The following is a 25,066-nucleotide window of genomic DNA, read 5'->3' on the forward strand; positions in this document are numbered from 1 at the left end:
TTCATAAGGATGAGAGTTCTTTACCTAACGAAGGATCTGGAGAGGTATGTTGGTTCCCAAGTTATTATTTATTATTTATTTAACCCTTTGATTCCCTTATTATTTTATCTATCTGACTTTCCGCCTTTTCATATTTTTGGCCCCAAGAGTGTTCTCTTCGAAGATTCGACGGAAGCAAATATTTTAAGTGATGAGTTTTGGGATACAGGCGATGAGGTTAGTCTGCAGTCCTATTGGTATATTAACAAATAAAAAAAAAATATCTATAAAATTAAGTAAAGCAATTGGGAGTGCATTAAACAAGTGCAAATACGTTTGCTCATTGTGGTGCTGCTGTTATTGACAGTGCTCTTGAAATGCTGCATAAATGGTAATATTGGTCAGCAGTGCGGCTGCCCTTTGCATAATTAAATATTTACAGTCAGTTATAAGTTAATGTCATGAAAATGTATGAAAATTGACAGCGGTTTGCACTCGAGTCCTAATGATTTTTCACCTCTATCCACATTCCACAGGCGACAGACATCTTCGACGCCAGTGGCATGCAGCCCCCGGGACAGACGCAGTATTCGCACGAGAGACGTAAGTGCATCCCCGCCAGGAATCCATGCTAATGTGTCCCACTGTATTGTCCAATGCTAATGCAATGGTTTTAATCAATTGTTTTTTTTTTTTTCTGCTTTCCATACCATTTTCACATCCGTTGCGGCAGCGTACCGAGGCATCAAGGGCGAGAAGGGAGAGCGGGGGCCCAAGGGCGACAGCATTCGCGGTCCGCCGGGACCGCCGGGTCCGCCCGGGCCCAAAGGCGAAACGGCCCCCTATCCGCCCTTTGTGGAGACGACGAGTGCGGGGGCTGTGAGTATTGCAAATAGAGACTTATTCGCCGCTGGCATCTGCACAGAGAAAAAAGTTTAGACAACCTTTTAGTAAAGCTGCAAAAATATCCAAAATCATTTTTAAATGAGTCTAAGGGTAGGCAACGATTACTGATTAAAAGTCTGGCATATTTCCTGGTAGCTTAAATAGTTTGAAAATACATATATTTCCATTCAAATTTCTTGTATAAATGAAACTAGTATTGTAGAATTTTTTTCTCTGTGCCGTTGTGGCGGGCAACACGAAATTGCCTGCCTGCCATAACGATGTGCCGCGGTAATGTGATCCGATTCACAGCCAGGTGCTAAGTTTTGTATTCCATTTCCCTTCGCAGAAATACACTGGCGAGTGTACATGTAATGCGTCTGATATCCTAGAGGCCATCAAGGACAATGAGTCGTTGCGGGAGTCGTTGCGTGGAGCACCGGGTACGCCGGGCAAGGATGGAAAGCCAGGGACCCCTGGACACACCGTAAGTACCAGTCCTTGTCATCTCGCAGGATTTTCTCTATCTGTTTTCATACCTTAACGAAGGATATTTGAGTATGGCAAGATGTATAGATATAATATTACACAGATAGTTAAGCAAGGGTACTATTTTTGAGTATCTATCAGTACTTAGCCAGTTCTATAGAATTATATATACATATATGGTAAAGTTAGTACATTGGAACTTGTAAATATTGCACAAAATGAAAAAAAAAATGTGCATAGTTAAGTATTTACTTAGTCCTTGTAAATTTCTTATATTTTTTATAAATGCAGAACTAAAGTTTAGTTTTTATACTACAATTTATTGGAGAAAATAGTGAAGGTCTTTTTATAAGTCAGTGCTGTACTCAAGCGAACTATGTATGTAATCGAGATGGAAGGTATTTGAGCTGAACTTTCTTTCATGTTTTCCTTCCGTTCGTTGGGCTTATCTGTGTGTACGGCAATTTCGAGTTACAACGGGTTGGCAAAAAGGCAATATTTGACATGAATCTAACACATTTTCAATTTCATTACACACATCGTCTAATCTCCAAGAGTGAGTGGATTCAAGCTGGATGGACTGGGGAATTGGCAAACGGAGGGTGGGCAATTTCAGAAGGGGCTGCATGTTTTCCTATGTCAAACATCATAATTTGCACTGTGCACCATGTGTGTGTGTGTGTGTGTGTGAGAGTGTGCGTATGGCTGTGCGTGTAACCGGAAATGGAAAAAACGTTAACGTACACCCACTCACACACACAGACACACACGAACACTTAGAGTCGCGTGGAAGATGAGAAAAAGGAGAAAATGAAAACGAATCGTAACGAAAAATTTCTTTATGCGCCAGCTCACGCTTAAACACTTATCCACTCTCCGGGTGCTACTCGTTATATTATCTCATCAACTGGGAACGTCTTTGGCAACCATAAGAGTTCACAGTGGATACACAAAGGACATGTCTCCATGTCTCCTGTGTGTGTGTGTGTGTGTGCTGAACTACACTTGACTATGTACTTGTCATTTACTACATGCGAGCGTGCCAGTGTGAGTGTGTGTTTGAGTGCGGGTCAAAGGCAAAGTCCACAATGTAACAAGCTCTCCTCTCAACTCACTTAAGTGCTTATCACGCAACAGGGCCAAAAAAAAAAATGAGAGCAAGAAAACTTTGAGCAGCTAACCAAAAATATAGAATAACTTTGAATGCATGTCCATTACTTCGGTTGGAATTATTCAGAAAGCGAAAGCAGGCCAAAGATATTCACTTCTAAAGCCCATCTCTCCATCTCCGTCTCCATTCAATCTCGCATTATCTGGGGCACTTTAGCAACCTGTGGAACGCAGCCTCTTCAATGCGATGCAATACATCAAAAGGAAAGCGGTATGCCCCGCATTCTGCGGTCCATTGCCAGAAGCTAAATATGCCAGCTTACGTCCTCCCCCTCTTTACTTGGCCCGAAAAACCCACTGACCCACCCAAAATGCCACCCCGTATCCTTAAGCTCAGCCCACTCAAAAAGGCTTTTGGACGGGCACAGTGAAATATGGCAAGCTGGCGCGCATACCGGAAATTCCAGCGACAACTTTGTTGCCCCACTGCTAATCCCTTAACTAATAGCAATTAATTTAAAGGACGACGATAAGCAACAGCTACACAGGCCAACACAGCAACAAGAACAAGCACAAGAACAAGAACAGGCATAGAAACATGGCACGCAAATGGCTCACAGCGTGACCATTTTGCATAAGATTAAGAACATCGGGAGACACATTTTTTGTGTGTACCCATCCATGCAGCCTATTGGAATGTCGGTAGACCCCCAAGACCCAAAACTTAATCCAATCCCAAAGGCCCCAAGAACCGAACCACATGCCACATGGACGGGCACGGTCGCGTAGATTAATGAGCTCGGACTAAAACGCAACGATTATGTAAATCGACCGCAGCCAGTTAGGAAAACCCCCAAAATGCTAAAATGCTATAGCTCCACAAACAGCTCCTTGAAGTCGCAGTCCGTAGACGGTGTAGAATTTGCCATGTAGATGTAGATTTGTAGCTGTAAGGACGCAGGACACGTTATATGCACGCCCACTAATGTGATTTATTTCTCTGTCGCTGCCGGCGACGTTTCTTCCCTTTTCTACCGCCTCAATACTCTTGTTGTCCTGCTACTGGATGTCTCGCTTCCGCTTCCATTTATCCAGGGAGCCACCGGAGTGCCAGGAGCCAGAGGCGCCCGGGGGTCCGAGGGTGCCCAGGGGCTGAAGGGCGAGCCAGGCGTCGACGGACTGCCCGGAGTCATGGGTCCGCCGGGACCACCGGGTCCGCCTGGTTTGCCCGAGAACTACGATGTAAGTATTCCATAGAAACGTTAAGAAAAAGACAAAGAAAACCATTTGAATATATTTACCAGTTTAAATGTTTAATTATGTCGTAATGGACTTACTCGAAAATATCACTACTCCATTTTAAAGCACATTGAGTGTGTCACGAGTAGTTTACTTTTGGTTCGAGTCTTTAATTTTAAACTAAACTTTTAAATTATAATTATATATTTCTTTAAATTTAATTCTACTTTTATTTATAAAATCAATAACTTTTTAGTAGCTTATAAAATAAATAAATAATATCGTGACACACTCAAAAGTTACTTTGGATTTTCCAAAGTTCTAAGTATTTATAAATGTAAATTAAATGTTATATTAAGTTCTTATGCCCTCGTTCCCTATATATACTACATATGTATGTATAATAATATATACCATTTATTATTATTTTTATTTATTTATAATTCTTATATGTAGAGGACACGGGTATCCACTCTTCGGCTAATCGAAGAGAATATTGTTCATAACTTCCCTAGCTACGTTACAACTTGGCTTTCGATCAAAATTGCACCTTTTACACTGGGCAAACACAGCAACGTCAGATGGCTAATGCAGTTGCTCGGTGTCTGGTCGCGTATCCTTCCGTCGTTTCGTCCTGCCGCTCCTTGTCCGTCTGTTTTTTTTCAATCACGCACATCCTTATGAATTGCGAGGACTGGCCAAGGTAAACGTCCGTCGTGTTTTACAAGCCGCACAATTTGCCTAAACTAATTTCCTTCCTGGCTCGCGCAGTAACTGTGAAAAATTACCACCCTGGTGGCTCGTGGCGTCACGCCAGCTCCAGATTCAGATCCTTATTCCTATTCCAACTGGGAACTGGAAACTCGCGACTGGCAACTGGGAGTCAGAGTCTGCCACAAGCGGGCACGTTCGGTGGCCACCATTGTCGTTGTCGCGAATGCCACAAATGGCCTATCTCTGCTAATAATCTTAAAACCGCGGAGGTAACACGAAATCATCTCCTGGCGAAAGGGCCGAAACGTAAGCGTCTTGAGCACGCGAGCCACCAGGCCTAACCTAACCCAAATGGAAGTGGAGTCGTCGTGTCGACACTGAAGTCAAGTGGAGTCTGCACTGGCAGAAAATAGGTCTTATTTGAAGGCAGTTTAAAGAAGGTTTAGAAGGTTTTAATAGTGAACCCAGCCAAAGAAAACATAGTAAAGTAGTATAAAATACTTTCTCAAATGCTCTAAAAAATATTTTATAATTTGTTTGATAATATTCGTATTTTTTTAAGTTCAGAGAAAGCTCCTATTCCTATAAAAAATGGTTTATAATTATAGAATTACTTTCCGTGCAACTGTGGGACTTACTGTAGTACTATTGCCCTTAGGCGGCAGTCAGAGGCTCAGTTTTCAGAGGGCAGGAGGCAGTATTCGGGGTGCCGCATGCCACATGCCACATGGCAATGTCGATGGCGGTGTTCCAGCTGGTGGCAATTACCGTTATCAGCGCATGGCGCGCAGTTCACGCGGTTAAATGCGGTGGCACGCACACAGATACAGATACAAACACAGATACGATTGGGGGGGCAGCAACATGGAGTCGGAGTCACCCACACAAAGGCAAACACATCACATCACTCCGGGCATCCGAAGCCCCGTTGCCACTTTGAACCCTTTCATGCAAGAGTGAAACTTTTCTTTTTGCCGCTCGGCTTTATCACCGCATTTCAACGCCGTATGTTGCCCGCTTTTCCATCTAACTGTGTGTGGGTGGCTGTGGGTGGCTGTGGGTGGCAGAGGATGGGGGTGGGCCGTAATCATTATCGCACTGTTACGTTTATGAAAGTGTCAAGCTACTTGTGGTCGACGAGGCGGCAGTAAAAATCAGACAGCCACTCGCCTGTCGGCCCGCCCATTGTTTAATGTCGGAGGGTTTATCATCATTATCATCACCCCAGAGTCGGAGCGTTTTTAAAAGCTTTCCAGGGAAAGCCGTATACCCTCGGCATTATCCTTCGGATTGGGCGGTGCCAGGACACACGACAAGGGAGCCACCAGCGGCTGAACAAATGCGCTTGGGTCCAAGCATATAATAATAAAATAGAAATCAGATGAAAAAGGGAAAGGATATTAATGGGATATATTGAAAAAGAACTTAAGGGAGAATGTAATAATATATATCATATACTTTGCCTCAATGTAGGGTATACAATTAGTTGGACGGTATTTAAAGCCGACTTTTTCTATAGACGCACTTAGAGTTACTTAGGAGGGAAATGCTTTTATGCTTATTAGAACGGCTTTTGATTGCCGACACGACATTCACTTCTTCAAATGTTTTATTCAGAAATTCAATTACCCATGCCCATGTACAATTTGTATCTATGAGTTTTCCCGTAAAAGTAAAAGTTGCAATTTTGAAACGTTTCCCGATTTTCTACCAGTAAAATCATCTACTAATACGCTTTAATTTCACGCCCATTGCTCTATATTATTGTTAAACGTATATCGTATCCAAAAAAAACTATGTATTCTTGTAACAATCAACACATAAATAACAGATAAATTGGAATCCAACCAGGACCTTCAAGGTATAAACATTTTAACAATTTCATCTTATTCACCATCACCACCACTTACTCGTTAATAAAACACAACTAAAATCGCAAAAAAAAACGAAAAGGTTTGTCGGGGGTTAAGCGCTGGCCACCGCCTTTAATGGACTAATACCACTTGGCATCATTAGCCCCGCCCCGAAATCTGAGAGGCGGTACGCCCCCCAAAAAAAAGGCCCAACTACGCCCAAATAAAAAAAAAAAAGATCATTAATCAAATTTGAGATACACCGCCGTGTGTTTTGGTGCATGTGGTGTCCTGGCGGCGGTGTCCCTCGTCAAAAAAGGGGGGCCGCCTGCTGTGAAGAAAAACGATCAGAAAAATGGGGGTCCCCCGCAGACGAAGATACATGTATCGAAAATAAATTGTACAACAAGCAAATATTTAACAAATTACTATGCCCATATACACATACCCGCACACAGGAATCCCTAATGGTCAACTCGATGGGCGCATTCCGGGGCACGACGCAGCCAGGAGCCAAAGGTGTGCCCGGCGAGAAAGGTGATGCCGGCCAGAAAGGAGAGCGTGGCGATCCGGTAAGTCATGGGGGCATGTTCTGATAAATGGCCCAGGTTTTCCTTGAATTCTCTCTCCCAACCTTCCAGTTTTCCATGCCTCTAGATGTGTGTGTGTGTGTGTGTGCGTGAGTGTTTGCATTATAAAGTGTTTTTTGGGTGGGAGGAGGTGGATCTTGGAGGCCCGCACGATTGTTGTTTCAAATATATAATAATAATAACTTCTGCCCTATTGACTACTCAATTGATTTTGAGGCTTCTTAAAAGGGCAATCGGGCCAAGGACTTTGTTGCTTTTCGGCCCAAATGAGCAAAACAGGACTGCGACGATAATTCTCTATTGGGCCGGGCAATAATCGTATTTGGTCGGGCATTTGGGTGCAAAAGGTCTCAAGGTTTGCATTTACGACCAAAGACCAGAATGTATTTTAGTTGTAGATAAATTTGCAAGCTCTATAAAAGCGTTTTTAAGCTTGTATACTTTTCAATTTTATTTTCTACCTCTATTCTAGTCTATTCTAGTCTATTAAATCAAGAAATATAACTATGAAGATTCTGTATATTCTAGATTCGGTTATTTTAATATTTTACTGTTTTTCAAGGTGACACACGTATATACTATACAATTTTATTTTCAACTGTCTATTAAATCAAAATATAGTTAAAGTGCAATGACTTTACGAAGAGCTAAGATAATTTTCGCTCCTTTATGACACATTTTAATATTTTACTGCTTCCTAAAATGACTGCTTCCTGGCAAATAAATGCCAAGCGATTAACCCCGTGAAAGGATAAATGCCCCATCTACCAAATTACTACTTGAGTTCAAGCTAAATTGTACCCAATTTGATAGATAGTAATAAGTCTTTTTTTGGGGGCGCTCAGCTCCAGTTGAGGTCCTGCTATTCTGTCCCTTCGTTATCCCGAATTTCATATTTATGGCAACGCAGTCATTTGTGCAGGAAATACACAATTTGGGACATAAATTTCTATCAGCAGTTGGCCAAAGAGAAAAATGCGTCAGTTGCGACGATGTGGATGTGTCTTTCGTTGGGGGCCAATTTGTGTGCATTTATAGCTCATTTGATTTTCAGTGGATATGATATGATCACCAGCTTAAAGGGGAGCCACGCACACACTCATCATAAACTATTTGGTTTCGTTTCAGCTTCTTTTCACTTCTCGTTTTGGCATTACTTTCATAATAAGTTTTGGCCATTTGGAAAGCTCATCCTGCTTAGGCGACGCTTACTTCCTAGCCATTACCCTGTATGCCATTTAGCAGCTTAGTTGGGGTGGCTTTGCACCCTCGGACACCCTCTGCGGGTGTCTCTCCCTTTTTCCAGGATATTTCTTTTATGTCCTGCAACCTCAAAAACTTAAATCTCCAACCAGGAGGACTCGCATAATGTGCTTGTTGTTAGTCTGTTTGTTTGTCGGTTTTTTCCCGGCTTTAGCTTTTGAGCTCGGTTACCTTCCGGGTGTCGCAGATTACTCTTGCAAAACAGCATCCAAATTGGGCCCACGACCTTTGATATATATGCATAAGTAATATTTATGCGGCTTGTGGCAAAGGAATCTGGTGTAACAAGGTCGCTCTTTTAAGTAGTTATTCCCTTCGGTGGCCACACCCGGAATTAATCGTGCGTGAAATAAAAAGAAATTATGCAAACAGCACACACACACAAACACACACTTGATGAAACAAAAAAAAACGAAAAAAAATCGATTGGGATTTTATGATAAATTCACGCCCAATTTGTCAGGGAGACGGCGTTATTGCATTACAATTTTCGAGGGCAGAAAACTAATATGGAAATTAGCATTTTAAACGTATGAATACACGCACAATTAGGTACGTTTCATTAAGCCTAAAAAACAGGAATCTCAAAAGACAGCCAGCAGAGCAGTCGTGTGTGTGTGAGGGTGTGTGTGTGTTGCCTTATTAATTATTCATTAGTTGGTATTAAGTTGGCGATGTGGAGCAAGGTTCGCCAACGCAACAAACTGGGGAAAATCGAGGAAAGTAGCAGCCGGATCAGCCAGCAGCCAGCCTCCCAATTTTCTCCAACCAAATGCAGGCGTGCGAATTTATGGCGAACCATTTAAGGCGCTGATGATGTGGAAGACGACGCTGGGGATGAATTGAGTCGAAGGAAGGAAGCAAATTTCCACAAAAAGGACCTCCCTGCCCCCCAACAAGAAAGGAATATGGTTTTGTGTTTTCGGGCTTGTCACCAGGCATTGCATAAATTTCTCTGCTCGTGTGTTGCGTGTGTGAGTGTGGGATTTCGGAATTGATTTGATTTCAAAATGAGTTTGAATTGAATTTCTTTTTTTTTTCGGTCGTCGACAAAACGTTTGAAATTGAGTTTTACGGCCAAATTAGGCGAGAGAACTGCTGTTGCCGCTTCTAGGCGCCCCCACACACAACCATATATAGTATTCCCTGTATTTCCTTATTCCCCCCTGGGCACACACATGTATGCCTACATATTTAAGACCGTAAATCATTTCACACAACTTGCGCTCCTTTCTCACCAAAATCTTTTCGCTGGCAAAAACAGGGTCACAAAGGTGCACACGGGCCCAGCGGCGCAAAGGGTGAGCCCGGCGAACCGGGAACACCCGGACTGCCGGGATTGCCGGGACAGGCCGGACAGCCCGGCGGACTTGAGGGACTCGCCAGCGCCAATGGGACCAAGGGCGAGCGGGGCGAGAAGGGCGAGAAGGGCATGCGGGGTCGCCGTGGAGGAACTGGCGCCACTGGACCAATTGGACCGCCCGGAAAACCCGGACCCATGGGCGATATTGGACACTCGGTAAGTGAAGGGTGGAGTGCGACTGAAAGAGTCCCGACCACTCACAACTTTCGCATGCATATTCATGAGATTGACCAACTTTCACATGCTTTCACCCATGCTGGCCAGTGGCGTAGCCACAAATTACTTCGTGGGTGCAGGCACTGAGTTTTTGAAAGGAAAGGAATTTGTTTTTTAAATATTTTCATAATACATAAATATTTAGATTAAATGGCAATCTTGTGAATAGCCACAATATTAACAAACAAGTTTAAAAGCATTTATTAAATTAAGTCATATTTAACATTGCATCTAAAGAGTTTAGTTTTTAATGTAGAAAAGAGTTTTTTTTCCTAGGTCACTGTTATTTTTAACTTATACCTTTGGTTTTAAAGTACTCTTTTACGCCTATTAGAGAAGGCCTAAACCAAATAACTCAAAATTGTGCCATGACCTAGGCTATATATTTCGTGATGCTAAGAATGTTCACAGACAAACAGAATTTTCCTGGCCGCACTCGCAATCTAGACAATCAGGGCACTGAAAGAGGTTGAGTTGCACAGCAAAAGGAGCTGCAAAAAAAAAGGACAAAAAGCGTTGGAATAAAGTCAAACGAAAAGTATTTTAAGTGCATTTTCATCACGGTTATTCAGGACGCAGCAGTTGGTGCATCGCACGATTCCAATTGCAGTTTACCCAGAAATTCCGCCATTATTCCGCAATAACAACAGCTAAGCAATGGCAGCAAGGAGCAAAGTTTCCTTTTTTGTTTTTTTTTTTTTTGGATCCGAGTCAGAGTCAGTGAATTGAGAGGCAGGCGCGTGTGCTGCACGATATGCCCATTGCAAAAGGACACCATGACATTCTCTATGCCAACTGGCATCGTTTACCGTCCCGAAAAATCAAAATCAAGCAACGTATTTACATGAGCTGCCATTTCTGCAGCTAAATTTTGGAGTGGGGCACGGAACTTTGGCTCAATGGCCGAAACGAGCGAAGAGACAAAAGCGTTGCAACTAGCAGAATTGTTGCACATTCCGAAAACGGCAAAAGTTTGCCCGTTTTTTGGCCATAGTTCAAGTTGCCCCGTTGGTCCGATTCCCAGTGTTAGGAACTGCATTTGGGCCAAGTTGTATATGCTTCGCACGAGGCATTTTGCTGGCAATGATCTTATAATTTGCCCTCCAACTTTCCCACTTACGAGGCGAGGCGAGTATGATTTTTGCTGGCCATCTGGAAACTTGGATACGTGCCGTTGTCATTTAAGCGATTTTAAGGACTTTATTCCAATAATTGAGTGCATTTTAAACAAGCCTTCTTGTATTATTACTTTTTCATACAATACCCATTTTGTTCTTAATTTTACTGATTTTAATGACGCCCAATTTAATTGATTTAAAGGGCCGTCCTGGCATGACAGGACCAAAGGGTGAAATGGGTCCCAAAGGACCAAAAGGCGATTCCGGCGGACGCGAGGGGGTAAGTGGCAAAAGTCGATGTCAAGTATACGCCCCGTGGGGCCAACAGAATGTTGATGGATCACCAGGGGTGCTGCATATACTCACCTACTGAAACTCACTTGCAGACAAAGGGTGATAAGGGAGACCGAGGTCAGGATGGTCGCGATGGCTTGCCAGGACCTCCAGGATTACCCTCCACTGGTGGAGGTGATGGCGACAGCGGCGGCGTGCAGTACATCCCAATGCCAGGACCTCCAGGACCTCCGGGACCTCCGGGTCTGCCGGGACTTTCCATATCAGGACCCAAAGGAGAACCCGGAATGGATTCGCGAAGCTCCTTCTTCGGCGATGCATCCTACTACGGGCGACCAGGTGAGATAGGCTATGCAAAACTGTGCTATACTAACATAAATTGTATATATGTCACTTGTGAGCTTAGTTAGTGGTCAATATCTGTACATAGTTAGCATTATCCTTGCCCAAGAGCAACAAAAAACAAAAAAAAAAACCTAACTTATCCAACCGCTATCAATCCATGTCATTTGCATCGTCCTCGTCATCAAGGAGCGCGCTCATCCTTGGACGAACTCAAAGCACTGCGAGAACTGCAAGATCTTCGCGATCGGCCCGATGGCACAGCCGGTAATCGAACTAACTAACTACAATCTACAATCTACAATCGAAACTCCCATTCACCACATTAGAGTAGTTCTAGTCCTTTTGTATGTTGCATGACTTACCTTTTGATTCAGCTGATTACGTTCTGTTCCTAAATTACCTATTCAATCACCAACATTTATGTACATGAGCTAGCTCCATTAATGGAACTCACTAGTAGTGAGCTGCTCATATTTGCACATCATCATTAACTCATTTGCCATTGATGGAGTACAACGTGTAAACATTTTCTTTATGCGCGATTTTTCACATCGTCATGACTTTTTCTCCTTCTCCTCTGCCAAAAATGGTAAAACCAACGACTCATGGTCCCACACACACAGAGATATTACATATTTTAGTTACCAGTAATATTTTGGTCAGAAGTCAAAATGGAAAACGGTTGAATGTGCAGATGTAACATTTAAGCACAATTTTATTCATATTGAATTTCGGGCACACATGTAGAGCAACAGGATATAACAAGGCTTTTTATAATTATAATTACATTGTTGAGTGCACGAATATTGATTTATTGATTTACTCATTCGAATATCAAATATTGTAGAGGCATAGAATTTGTGAAAACTTTTATAAAACAAATAGAAGTTAGAAATAAGTATGTTGGCACTGTTATGGTTTAGCACTTATTGAGTTCAAAATAAGTGAAAGCGTGATATCAAATATTGTGTCATAATGCATGAACTATGTATTTTCAGAGCCACCACGCCAGCCAGGACATTCCCACAAGCATGAGGAGACCCTGGGGCTCGTCGATGGCGAGGAGCCATACTTCTCCGCATCCTCATCGAATATGAACATGAAGATTGTGCCGGGCGCAGTCACCTTCCAGAACATCGATGAAATGACAAAAGTGGGTGTCGATTAGTTAAATTTGGCAACTGCCATGTATTTTTAAAAAAAAACCCTTTCGCTGATATGTGTGTACATACATATGTGTATTCCGCAGAAATCGGCCCTGAATCCACCGGGCACATTGGCCTACATCACCGAGGAGGAGGCGCTACTGGTTCGCGTGAACAAGGGATGGCAGTACATTGCGGTGAGTTTCGGGACAAATCCTTTTTTGGTTTTTTGGTTTTGGGTTTGCAATATGATTTCTGGCTCCTAAGCAAACAGAGGGACTTTTAAAAATGCCAAATATGACAGCCGCTGAGCCCGCCGACGGGTGGTTATTATTTTATAGATCCCGCTCCCTTCCATCCACGCTTCTTGTGCCATTATGGCTATAAGCTGCTCTTTGGCAACAAAAAAAAAAAAAAAAGGAAAAAAGGAAAACAATGGAGAAGATTCAAATGCATGCAAAAGTAGATGAGACAGGCCTTGCAGAGGCTTCGCCTTATTTATTTATTTATTTTCCTTTGCCTGCCATAAAGTAAGGTTTGTTTGGCATTGCCCTTGTATCGACTCGTTTTTTATTTGCACATTAAATGTTGCAGACTGATTGCCACCCGAAACATGGGTGCTACTATACATACTATATATACATATGTGTATCTGCGTTATTCAATTATATTGACTTGCGCTTGGCTTTTCACTTGAGCCGGTTAAGGGATACAAATAAAAAGGAAGGACACGGGGGGCTGCGAGTGTCCTGAGACATGTGGCATGTGGCAGGCAATTTGAGTCAGCCAAGTCAGTCAGTCCGTCAGAGGCTCAAAACATTTATTGATGGAACATAAAACATGCATCGCTTCATATGGCTTGGTGGATAAGTAGAAGGGAGAAAGACCATAAATTCTTTTTGCCAGATTAAAAGTAATATTAAACGGAAATCGAAGGTTTTTATTGTCGTCCTCTGGACAATTCCCCTAAAATGTCGAAATTTGCCAATTAATCTGGACCTGCGTTCAAGGTGAACTTGCGCCTTATGGGAGCCTTTTATTACCCTACTTTCTCCCTCGCAAATTTGCTTGGGTCAGCAGAAATTACACACACAAAATTGCTCGATTTCTCAATAGCTTGTTAAACATTAAAGTGGCCACAATTTGGACTGCTTGTTGCGTTATTGAAATCATCAAAAAATGAAAAACGAAAGGCCAGCCACGGGAAACTAGTGCCTCGATTGTGGCAAAAGTGTACAAAATTCTCCGAATTGGGGAGCTGTGGCTGCTGCTGCACAACAGCAACATTGGTAAAAAAGACGAAAAAAAAACAGCTCGAGATTCGATTTCCGCTTCCGTTGTTGCAGGGCACAAAAGTCAGCACAGCAGGGTTGTGCCTCGTGGCTCCAGGATCCTGGTTACTGGTTACTGAGCACCGAGTCCCGAGTCCCGAGTCCTGGCAACTGGCATGTGCATAAGACAGCCCGGAATGAAAACGAAATCTCTTGCCTTTGACGGCAGCATTTAAATACTTTTGACAACAAAAAACCCAACACAGCACCATGAACTGTCAGTGTGTGCCGAGTAATATGGCGAAATCGGGTGGAGAGCAAAGGACCCTTTGTTGACGGAATATCAGCAAGCCAGGAATTTGGCTGCACGGCAACAAATAGTTATGTACTTATGCTCCAATAATACACAAATACTCGAAATGTTCATAAAATGAACTGTCATTGAAAACAATACTTTAATTTGTAATTTCTAATTTGATAAAATAGTTTTATTTACTGAATAATAGTTTGTGAAGTATTCCGAATCTTTGCCGGTGTAGTCGGGACTCCCATTTGCATTTCGCTTTCGTCTGGGCCAAGTACACAGCAGTCTGTCGAGATACGGAGATGGTAGCCGAAGCGCCAGCCTAATTAGATTTCAGTACACGAGTCGACTACTTAAAGTTCAAAATAGTAATTAAAACTTTTGTCAGACGACGTCGCGCATTATGGCAGTCGAAAATTTGACCCTAATACACTGGGCCCGCTAAAAAGCTGGGGCTGGCTGAAAGGATGGGCATAAGGACTCAGATCTGGGGATCTGTGGATCAGGGGGGAAGGGGGGAAGGGTGTGGGACAGTTGCTACATATATTTACCCAACACGTAATGCAAATATTTGAGCAAAAGTTTCAATACAACGCTGATTTCATCGCATAATGGCATGGAGCCGAACACCGGCTGTTTGCCTTCTGTTCCAGCGCTGAAATATTAACTACTTGAAAGGGTCTGACGAGCATATTTGCGCACAGAGCCTCTTGTTTTATTAATTACAAATTCGTCAAACGCTTGTTTGTCTCTGCGCCTTTTAATTACGATTCCACATTTAATTCTCCCCCCTTTTTCGTATATCCCCATTTCCTACTATCTTTTGCAGCTGGGAACTCTGGTGCCGATTGCCACGCCCGCTCCGCCCACAACGGTGGCACCCTCGATGCGATTCGATCTGCAGTCGAAGAACCTGCTCAACAGTCCACCACCCCTGCTCAATACGCCAACGGTGAGTGGAAAATGATGGAAAATTGTCATTATCTTGCTGCCACACATCTACTTGCTTGCCACATTCGAATCGCATCCACATCCACATCCATCGGTGGGATAATGACATTGATACCGGGCAAAAAAAATAGAAAAAGAATTTCGAGTTCTTCGACGGAAAATCAGAAGTCCTAGTTGCGATTCCCTTTTGCCTGCATTAATTGTACTCGACTTTGATGTGCTCAACATGAAATATTTATAAATCGCGATGCACGCTGACACTGATTTTCCGAATGTCATTTCCCGCCGAGAGTGTCTAACAAAAATGTATTCTACTCTACATAATTGAGTTGGCGATTTATTGATAGTTATTTTATGATGCAGCTTGATTTATGTCAAATTTTTAATGGAGTTCACTATCAATGTTTTGGCAACTCAACTTTCATGCAAGAAAGCTACAAAAATACACAACAAATGCACTACACACTACTTGTTCCAAATTTCACATTGAATACTCAGTGAGACGAGCTGAAAAGCTGAAGCAATTGCTATCGATATAACCTACTAAACTTATTTGTAATTAATTGTCATTAAATGCAGTTTACAACCGCGCCCGAATACGAAACGGTAATTAAATCCATAATATTCGCATATCGTAGTGTCGACTAAAAAATAATAAAAACCAAACGGGCATATTTTCAAATAGCCAAACGATTTTTGCACCACACACACTCGTTGAATAAATAATTTAATTTGTTTTGCTGGTCGATGGAAATATTTCTAATTAGCAAAAATTGCATTTAAAGTTCTGTTGTACACGGAACAATTGGTGTAGTTTGATTTTCTGCTTTTGTCTGTATCCATTGTTTTTAAATCTATATATTCACTAAGCCAATGGAAACCCTATACTTTTTATCTAGAAAAATAAGTTATATGTTTAATTCCATTTCCTTGTGTGTTTCTATGTGATTTGCTTTTATAACTAGACGCTTCTTGATTGAATTTTGTGTCCTTTGCTTTTGGGTAATCCATAAAGCTTAGTTCTCAACGAAACCAAAAATCCAGAATGTTGAGAGCTTCTTTTTTTGTGTCTCGGTGTTCGAATGCTCGGAATTTTCCATTTAGATATATTAAATTATGAACATTTTTGTCCCACATTTATGGCTGCGTCTACAAACAAATTTAATGGATTCGAAAATAATAAACAAATTAAAATCGTATTTCCAGTGGTATCCGCGAATGGTGAGTTCTCTTTTCTCCCCCTCAATTTAGCTAGATTCGACCTTTGAGCTCCTCTGCCCACGTTTTAACATTTTTATGAGTGCTGTTTTTTTTATGGATTTTTTTTCTTGTGTTTAGTGCCCGGAAGGAGGTTTCGGCATCTATTGTTTTTGTTTCCTTAGAGTCCCTACAATTATTTGAAATATTTTACTATCCATTACTCGTACCTATCAATTATTGTACAGAGTCCCCGGGGGGTTGCGACAGCCCTCCCTTTGTAAAGCAAACAATTTCTGGCTATTAAATTCTGTATTAATTAGATCTTAAAATGCTTGACATAAATTCCGCATTAATTTCATGCCATATTTTCTTGGATCCGCAATAGCTACGCGTGGCCGCACTGAATGAGCCCTCCACCGGCGATTTGCAGGGGATTCGGGGGGCGGACTTCGCCTGCTATCGGCAAGGACGACGGGCAGGACTCCTGGGCACCTTCAAGGCGTTCCTCTCATCCAGGTGAGTACTTGGTTTTGTCTTTGGCGGCGAGTGTGTCTTATCATTCTTTAGATTTTTCACGCGTATTTGGCCCGTTTTCGTGTTTAGTTTTTCTCGGTGCTGGATATTTGGATTTCTTCACAAATCCAGCTCGGGGATTTTGCCGCTTTAATGCTCGGCATTGCTCATACGCCACGTTGGCCCGACTGAGCCGACACTTTGGGAACTCATTAGTTGCCGCATAATCTTGATATTTGAAGCGAGGCGAAAGCGGCAAAAATGCGCGCGCCCAAAGTATGAAAACAAAAGCTTGTGAAAACAATTTCGTGCAATTTATTTACCCAGTGCTACCGGCACACCAGAGGGGGGGTGGACTTGTAGTAGGAGTTTTACGAGTTTTGGTGTTTGGGCTGTGCAAGGAAAAAAAAAAGCATAAATAAACAAACGAACAAAGAGCTAGAACCGAGCGAACACAGCACCTGCCCTTCAGACATCTTTTGATGGCAGTTTGTTTGTTCGCGTATAATTGCCGCTCGTATGCTGGCAATAACTTGTGCATAAACGGAATGCTTAACTCTCGTCTCTCGTCTGCAGGGTACAGAATCTGGACAGCATTGTGCGTACGGGTGACCGGGATCTGCCCGTGGTGAACACTCGTGGCGATGTGCTCTTCAACTCGTGGAAGGGCATCTTCAATGGCCAAGGTGGCTTCTTCTCGCAGGCGCCGAGAATCTACAGCTTCAGCGGCAAGAATGTGATGACGGACTCTTCATGGTATAAATCTATATTGCTGCTAAAGTTTTTCAAATAAATTCATATTGTGAATAACCTCTGTAGGCCCATGAAGATGGTGTGGCACGGCTCGCTGCCCAATGGCGAGCGCTCCATGGACACCTACTGCGATGCCTGGCACTCGGGTGACCATCTGAAGTCCGGCTATGCCAGCAATCTCGATGGCCACAAGCTGCTCGAACAGAAGCGCCAGTCCTGCGACAGCAAGCTGATCATCCTGTGCGTGGAGGCACTTTCGCAGGATCGCAAGCGCAAGAAGCGGGAAATCGGCGATGGCAGCAGGTGTGTACTTACACGGGTCCTATTGATTTGGCATTAACGTTTTTATTACTTGCCAACTTTGCTCATTACCTCCGTGGCCACAAGCACTTGTGCACAGGGAGAAATTACCACCTTAATTTGAGACCTATTTTTATTTGTACGAATAATGTGTTTAAAATCTTATTTTTTAATTAAACCCTAAACTGTTCAAGTTGATGAATGAAAATATTATAATTACCACTTGATTAGTTTTATGTTATTTAATTTTGTCACTGTTTCTGTTTCATTTCACAGTCACGGCGAAAGTGAAGGCAGGGAGTTCAAGACGGCCGATGAGTATGCAGCGCATTTAGAAAATTTACTGCTGTAAGCGGAACCGGAAGGAAGAAGCAGAGCGGCGTCACACCAAACCATTCTCATGCATAAAACAAAACAAATCACAGCACTCACACACACACATATATAAACACCCATACACACCTACACACCTACGTGCATACATTGAATGTAAACGTGAATCATGGCCATGCATATAATCAGCGAATTCCAAACAAAAACCAAAAAGAGAAATACTCAGACGGCAGATGGATGTTGCATATAAATACATACTTACATATATTACCCGTACGCATACACACTACTCGTAGGTAATATGTCTAATATATTGCTACACGTCGTATATGACAAACGCAAATAGATATATATATATCGTGGATATATATATATATATATTGAGTTGTACTTTATGTTTAGGACACGGCACGAGCAAGCAGCAATTTTTTGTACAAGCAGAAAACGTATTTGTAGTTTGTAAACTGTAATTTGTAACTTACCGATAGCCGTAACCGAACTAATGTCTAATTTTGTAATTACATAAGCTCACCCCCACAATGAAATAGAAAAATAAAATAAAAGAACAAAAAGAAAAAGAAAAGAAAAACAGCAGCGGAACACCCAGTCGCCTCCGCCTACGCAATACTGGCCAAATTAGTATCCTACTTAGAACGTATGGCAATGCACTCGAGAATCGAGAATTCAAAGGCTCTCCAAACTCTTCACAGGACCCTGTATATGCGTGTATAAATGTGTATTTTTGTCAAAAGACTTCTAGGTGTGTGTACATTATAAGTAAGCCCCGCGTGGTTACAATACGAAACAACCGTTTTTAACTATCGCATGCAGCCCTTTCTGCCCACTCTATATACGGTAATATATATCTGAAGGTTATATAGGATATACATATGTTTTACGAACGATTTCTACAGTACTCCTATCGTAGGCCAGAGATTTTCTACAGCGTAGCTCGCGATTACCCACAATACTCGTTACCGGCGAATATTCCACATTCGGATCGCAGTTTTTATATGCATCAGATGAGTAACGATAATGAAATTATAGCATAATCAACACACATACATAAGTACATACACATACATACGTGGATGGTAAATTCGTAATTTATTGTCATTCGATAACGAAACACTTAACTAAATTCTAATTATAGTTACCGATAGTTAGTTACATAATAATTTCTTTTTGCATTTAACCAATGCATTTCCAACTACAACATTTGTAATGTAATTAAACGTAATTGTAACGACAGTTAAGGTATTAATTTAAAACAATAAACCACAAATGCAGAACACAAAGCGATTGGCGCGGTAGCCAAACGCATGGTGACATTATATAGTACGATTAAAGTAATATAAATTTAGTGAAATCAAAACTGAAGTGCAGAACCCTCTAGTCCTAAGCCTAAAATATGATGCGATGAAAAGAGCAGAGCGAGTGCATAACAGAGATACATAATAGCATAATATAATTGAATAATATGAAACAATAAAAAGTAAACTATCAAATGCAGCACAAGTCTTGTCATTCGGAACTTTTCTACTTTCTGGTTTTTAGTGCAATTTATTTAAAGGCTATGGAAAATAGCTAAAAAGTTTGCTGCACATGGGGCAATCGTGGTAAATTGCTTTCGGGTGTTTTGGCCTTAAAATATTAATATCCATAAACACGCATCGAAATTTCAGAGTGAGCCCAAACACACTTGGCATATCGACAAATCCCCCATGGATCCGGGCGCAATTGTTGTCTATCTGAATTCGAAATATTTTATATGGCTCATACATTTTTCAGGATATAAAAAAAAATATTACAAATTCATCTACCTGGCCATCTACCAAATGCCGCCTAGAAATTACTTTGCTCAATATTTTTCATTTAAGTTGGAATCAATTTTCATTTCCATCCCAGTCGGCCCAGCATGGCAACAAAAGGTATTTTTATATGGATGTGGCTGGGGGAAAACAAAGAGCATTGCTCCATTTCCATATCCACGTTTACCTGTATTTGAATCTGTATTTGTATTTGTAGCTGTATCTGAATCTATATCTGTATCTGCATCCGTAGCCCCATTGAAGCTTGTCTGAGCCGCACGTTTGATAACCAATTTAAATAATTTTTCACTTGAATTAAAGCAAATGATTTCAAACAAAAAGAGCCACGCCACTGCCACTGCCAAGCTCGGCGGAGCCATTGATGCTTTATGAATTTCAATGGCAGGCCAACATAGTTTCCGGATGCGGATTTCATCCTGAGCTGCCGATACCCCGGCAGAGATACAGATTCATTTTGCCGATTCCGATTCAGATTCAGTTTCAGATACTTAGGCAGCGGCTGTATGGCTGCTGTCAGGCAAATAAACAAACAGGCCAAGAAGCTGCCGAGTGCCAACAGTTGCGATTCGACTTGGGACTGCCAGCTTCCATTGTGATTGAAGCCGCAATATAATCGGGAAAATTTAACGTCCAGCTGGATCTTGGTGGCTGAAGTTCTGGTGGAAAGGCCGGCACTTAGGCACAAAGCAATCAAATCAGATGAGCGGGATGAAATTTTAATTTAATGAATGAATGCGAATCTCTTGTAGTATTAGTTGATTAGCCACAAAGCCAATTCAAATCTGTGCCTCTTGGAAATCTTGCAAAACCTCCAACAACAAAAAGGGGGCCAAGTATACGGAGTTTTCAATTATAAGCCTTGCTTGAGTTGGTCCCAGGGCCAAAAAGTTTAAATTCCGTGTGCGGCTGACAATGTCATTCATCATAACACATTTAGCCGTGAGCTTATTAGATTCCACTTTTGTGCCCAGCCGCATTTACAAGTTTTCCAAGCATGTTTTCCAGCTCTCTTGCTTTTCTTTTCCGTACCATTCCATTCCATTTTCTTCTGTTTTCTTTTTTATTGAAACACAAAACAACTTTCCCAGCCGCACATACGAGGCCAGCATCCGTAACAAGTTGGCTAACACACACACACTCGCATTCAGAAGGGCGTACATACATATGTCACGAGTAAAAACAATTTATCATTTAGCTTATCAAGACGCGCGGCCTAACGTCCATTATTTTGCGGACGCTACGCAGAGAATTGTTTTTTGATGATAGCCCCCAGTTGTAGTTATTTCTCCTTCTTTTTTTTTTGTGTGTGTGGTAGGGATTCTTAGGTAAGCAACACGAAAATACATGGCAAATGTCTGAGAAATGATTATTGTTCTGCCCGCATGTGATTTACAATCTATCATAGCCAATGGGAATTTCGAATTACACAGAGTTATGAATGGGTTCTAATCAAAGCAGATGGTCCATTGAATGAGTTCTAGATCTTATCATTAAAACAGGCCCAAAATAGACATGCCAAAGGCGAACTGATTTTTGCAGATTATATTTCTTAATCTCCTTTTTTTCCCATGCCATAACAGACAGTTATTTATACCGAATATATTTCCGAATATATTTATACATTTTAAAAGCTTTTATCTCACAACACATGAAATTTATCCTTTCTAATGAGATTTCCATCTTTTCCAAGATAGACAATTAAGGCGAACAAATTATTTGAATGAATATGCCTTAGAAAGGGGCTGTTTTTACAAGAGTTGGGGGGCGTGGCCGCACGGCCGACTCACGTGTAACTAAAAACCAACAATTATGCATGCCAGACCGCAGAAACCGCTGCCACGCCCACAGCCAACAGCCCACATCCCAGAGCCCTTGCGACGTCAACGTAGCGGCGACAGCGACAACGGAATCGGAATTTGCATAACTTTGTATGAGATTCTTGCAGCGCAGCCATGTCGAGCCACAATATCATTTATACATGCATGCAGTCCACAATCAAGTGCACTGGAAAAAAAATGCATATTTTTACGATCTATACTGCATACTTGGACTAACTTGAAATAGTCATGAAATAAACAACATAAAAAACAGTTAAAACAGAGTTAAACGTTTGAATACGAAGCTCTGTTAACAATAATTACACAAAACTTGGTTCTTACAGAAGCCCATTAATAAATAACCCTTCTTAAATTTTTGAGGCATTTACTCCACAAGACAATATTCAGTGAAAATTTAATTGATTAGAATATTTGAGTGCACTATTATTTTCAGTGCATCCATGGAACAGGGCACGTATACACTGGCAGACAATGTCAGTGAGCCGTCAACATTTCAACTTGTCATGCGAGCGGGAAAAGCGTGGAAAAGAGCGGCACGCGGTGGGGGGCACAGGTGAAAGTGGGCGGGGCACAGGCAGCGGCAGAAGCAGAAGCAGAGAACCGTGCTGCAAAGTCGAAGACGTTGCCCCGGGCTGTAACATGGCCTACCTTCAATTTGTCCATGTGCCCCGTCGCCATCCGATAACCCTGCCACCTGGATATGGGATTGGGATAGAAACTTGGCGGCGACGGCGGGCAAAATGCAAGTGCAACCGCACAGCGCCGCCTTTTGTTGCATACTTTGCTGCGTTGCCGGCAACGTATTATTTCAGTTACGTTTTGCGGAAATGCAACTGAAAACTTGCAATTTGTTTGACGTTTCGGTATTTTTTCGTATGAATTTATAATGCCCTCGACTTCAACACCTGTCGTTTGCTGTTCGTTCATTCGTTCGTTTGGTTGTTGTTTTTATTGTTGTTTTTGTTGTTATTTTTGTTGTTATTTTTGTTCTTGTTTTTGTTGTTGTTTGTTTTCTGTTTGTTTGGCTGTTTGGTTTGCCAGGAGTTTGCTTTCTGGTTGCTGCTGATTTACAATGCATGCGATCCTCCTCGGTTCTGCCCCTGTGGTTTATTGATATATCAGCTGCATCGTGATTAGGCGAAAAGTCAGGAAATATACAAGTCCACCTAAGTTGCTGTGAGTGTGTGTGTGTGTACACACATGCGTATTTATGTTATGCCGCCGCAGTAACACACAAAAGGTAGCAACTTTTAATTGAAAAACTTGGGCACTTACAACTTGCAAGGAAGCGGCGGTGAATCCCCCTTGGTTCACCTCACATCCCGCCCCCTTTGCCGCGCTATTAACAGTTGGAGGCGTAGGTGGCGTGGGCGTGGCACTGTGGCAAGTGGCAATACTGGCATTGTCGCCGGCATTACTCAAGTTGTTAGCAATGTTTACAAACACAATAAGCAAATACTCCAGCGTTGGTGGCGCCACCAACAAGTGCACAGAGATAAAATTCTACCAAAAAAATAACCCTTTTAGTTTAAATTATCATTTTAATGTAATTAAATGACAAAAGACAAGAATACTTGCAGTTCAGCCTTGGGGAATATAACCCGAAAAAGCGAATGTTATACCTTTTTTTAAATGTTCTTACAGTCACAAGTTTTATAAAGCTTTTTAAAAATTAATATTTTAATAAAATTTTAATGATCAAAATGAAAATGATTATTATACCCGTTACTCGTAGAGTAAAAGGGTATACTAGATTCGTTGAAAAGTATGTAACAGGCAGAAGGAAGGGTTTCCGACCATATAAAGTATATATATTCTTGATCAGGACCAATAGCCGAGTCGATATGACCATGTCCGTCTGTCCGTCTGTCCGTCTGTCCGTCTGTCCGTCTGTCCGTCTGTCCGTCTGTCCGTCTGTCTGTCCGTCCGTATGAACGCTGTGATCTCAGGAACTACAAAAGCTACAAAGTTGAGATTAAGCATACAGACTCCAGAGACATAGACGCAGCGCAAGTTTGTCGATTCATGTTGCCACGCCCACTCTAACGCCCATAAACCGCCCAAAACTGCCACGCCCACACTTTTGAAAAATGTTTTGATATTTTTTCATTTTTATATTGGTCTTGTAAATTTCTATCGATTTGCCAAAAAACTTTTTGCCACGCCCACTCTAACGCCCACAAACCGCCCAAAGCTGCTACGCCCACACTTTTGAAAAATGTTTTGAAATTTTTTCATTTTTGTATTGGTCTTGTAAATTTCTATCGATTTGCCAAAAAACTTTTTGCCACGCCCACTCTAACGCCCACAAACCGCGAAAAACTGTGTTTAAGACTCTCCTTCTCCCTTCCACTAACTGAGTAACGGGTATCAGATAGTCGGGGAACTCGACTATAGCGTTCTCTCTTGTTTTTTATATTAGTTTAGAAATTAAAATTAAATAAATATAAATAAATTTCTAAGCTTATGCCAATTGCATTTTCATGTACAATTACCTTACACTTGCCTTTTGTTTTTGTCAGTGCATTTATTTCCTGTTAGTGAACAGGTTTAGTTGACTTAAAGACGGCATCGTCAACACGAGTCCTGCTTACATAGAAAGTTTTCCCGCTCCTGGTTTTATTTTCCCTCGGCCGACTGATAGTTAAACAGCACTAAGCAAAGTCTGGCTGGGAAACGTGCGATAACTTTTCCATTTTGCTGCTGTGTAAATATTTGCCACCTCGCCAATCGGCATTTACCACCTGGAAAAGATGCAGGCGCAGGTGTTGGTTAGCTGCAGGTGCAGGTGTTGGGTGCAATGGCAATGACAGCATTTAGCCATCTTGCTCTAATTAAACTAGCCAGGATCATCGAAATAAAACAATGAAATCAAAATGCCAAAATGCTTAACTTTTAATTAGCATTCGAGCTGTGGAACAGCGGCGCCCCAATACATAATTAAAATTATGATTTGGCTTTTTGGGAACTAATCTATTTTGGGCGAATCGTAATTGGCAGACGGCAAATTTCATATGCAAATTGTATTAGGTATCAGGGGAGATTCCCTCTCCCCCCCCCACGCTTTCCACACAATGACCCATTCTGGTGGGGGGGGGGGGGGATGGCCAGCTAACCACGTGATTATCGTGGGGCTTATGGGGGGCATCTGCAGTTCCAGCTGGCAGA

The 25,066-nt window shown here is 41.9% G+C and overlaps 1 protein-coding gene across 11 annotated transcripts in view; it reads left to right on the forward strand.

The window, feature by feature from the left end:
* LOC120448378 (collagen alpha-1(XVIII) chain) overlaps positions 1-19,740 on the forward strand; it is a 57,369-nt gene extending 37,629 nt beyond the window's left edge. For 2 of the 11 annotated variants that reach the window (XM_039630348.1, XM_039630350.1), the window contains exons 6-25: positions 9-44; positions 148-216; positions 516-582; positions 713-858; positions 1,214-1,351; positions 3,559-3,705; positions 6,728-6,841; positions 9,387-9,641; positions 11,022-11,099; positions 11,206-11,452; positions 11,645-11,722; positions 12,457-12,611; positions 12,708-12,800; positions 15,008-15,130; positions 15,709-15,735; positions 16,336-16,350; positions 16,715-16,845; positions 17,419-17,598; positions 17,662-17,898; positions 18,172-19,740. In XM_039630348.1, the coding sequence (XP_039486282.1) occupies positions 9-44; positions 148-216; positions 516-582; positions 713-858; positions 1,214-1,351; positions 3,559-3,705; positions 6,728-6,841; positions 9,387-9,641; positions 11,022-11,099; positions 11,206-11,452; positions 11,645-11,722; positions 12,457-12,611; positions 12,708-12,800; positions 15,008-15,130; positions 15,709-15,735; positions 16,336-16,350; positions 16,715-16,845; positions 17,419-17,598; positions 17,662-17,898; positions 18,172-18,247 (2,412 nt within the window). In that variant the 3' untranslated portion in view covers positions 18,248-19,740. The remainder of the gene's footprint in view (positions 1-8; positions 45-147; positions 217-515; positions 583-712; positions 859-1,213; positions 1,352-3,558; positions 3,706-6,727; positions 6,842-9,386; positions 9,642-11,021; positions 11,100-11,205; positions 11,453-11,644; positions 11,723-12,456; positions 12,612-12,707; positions 12,801-15,007; positions 15,131-15,708; positions 15,736-16,335; positions 16,351-16,714; positions 16,846-17,418; positions 17,599-17,661; positions 17,899-18,171) is intronic. The other 9 variants (XM_039630351.1, XM_039630353.1, XM_039630352.1 and 6 more) reach the window with 9 other exon arrangements.
* The last annotated feature ends 5,326 nt before the right edge of the window (positions 19,741-25,066 follow it).

The sequence above is a fragment of the Drosophila santomea genome, chromosome 3L (genome assembly GCF_016746245.2).
Source record: "Drosophila santomea strain STO CAGO 1482 chromosome 3L, Prin_Dsan_1.1, whole genome shotgun sequence".
NCBI classification, from domain to species: domain Eukaryota; kingdom Metazoa; phylum Arthropoda; class Insecta; order Diptera; family Drosophilidae; genus Drosophila; species Drosophila santomea.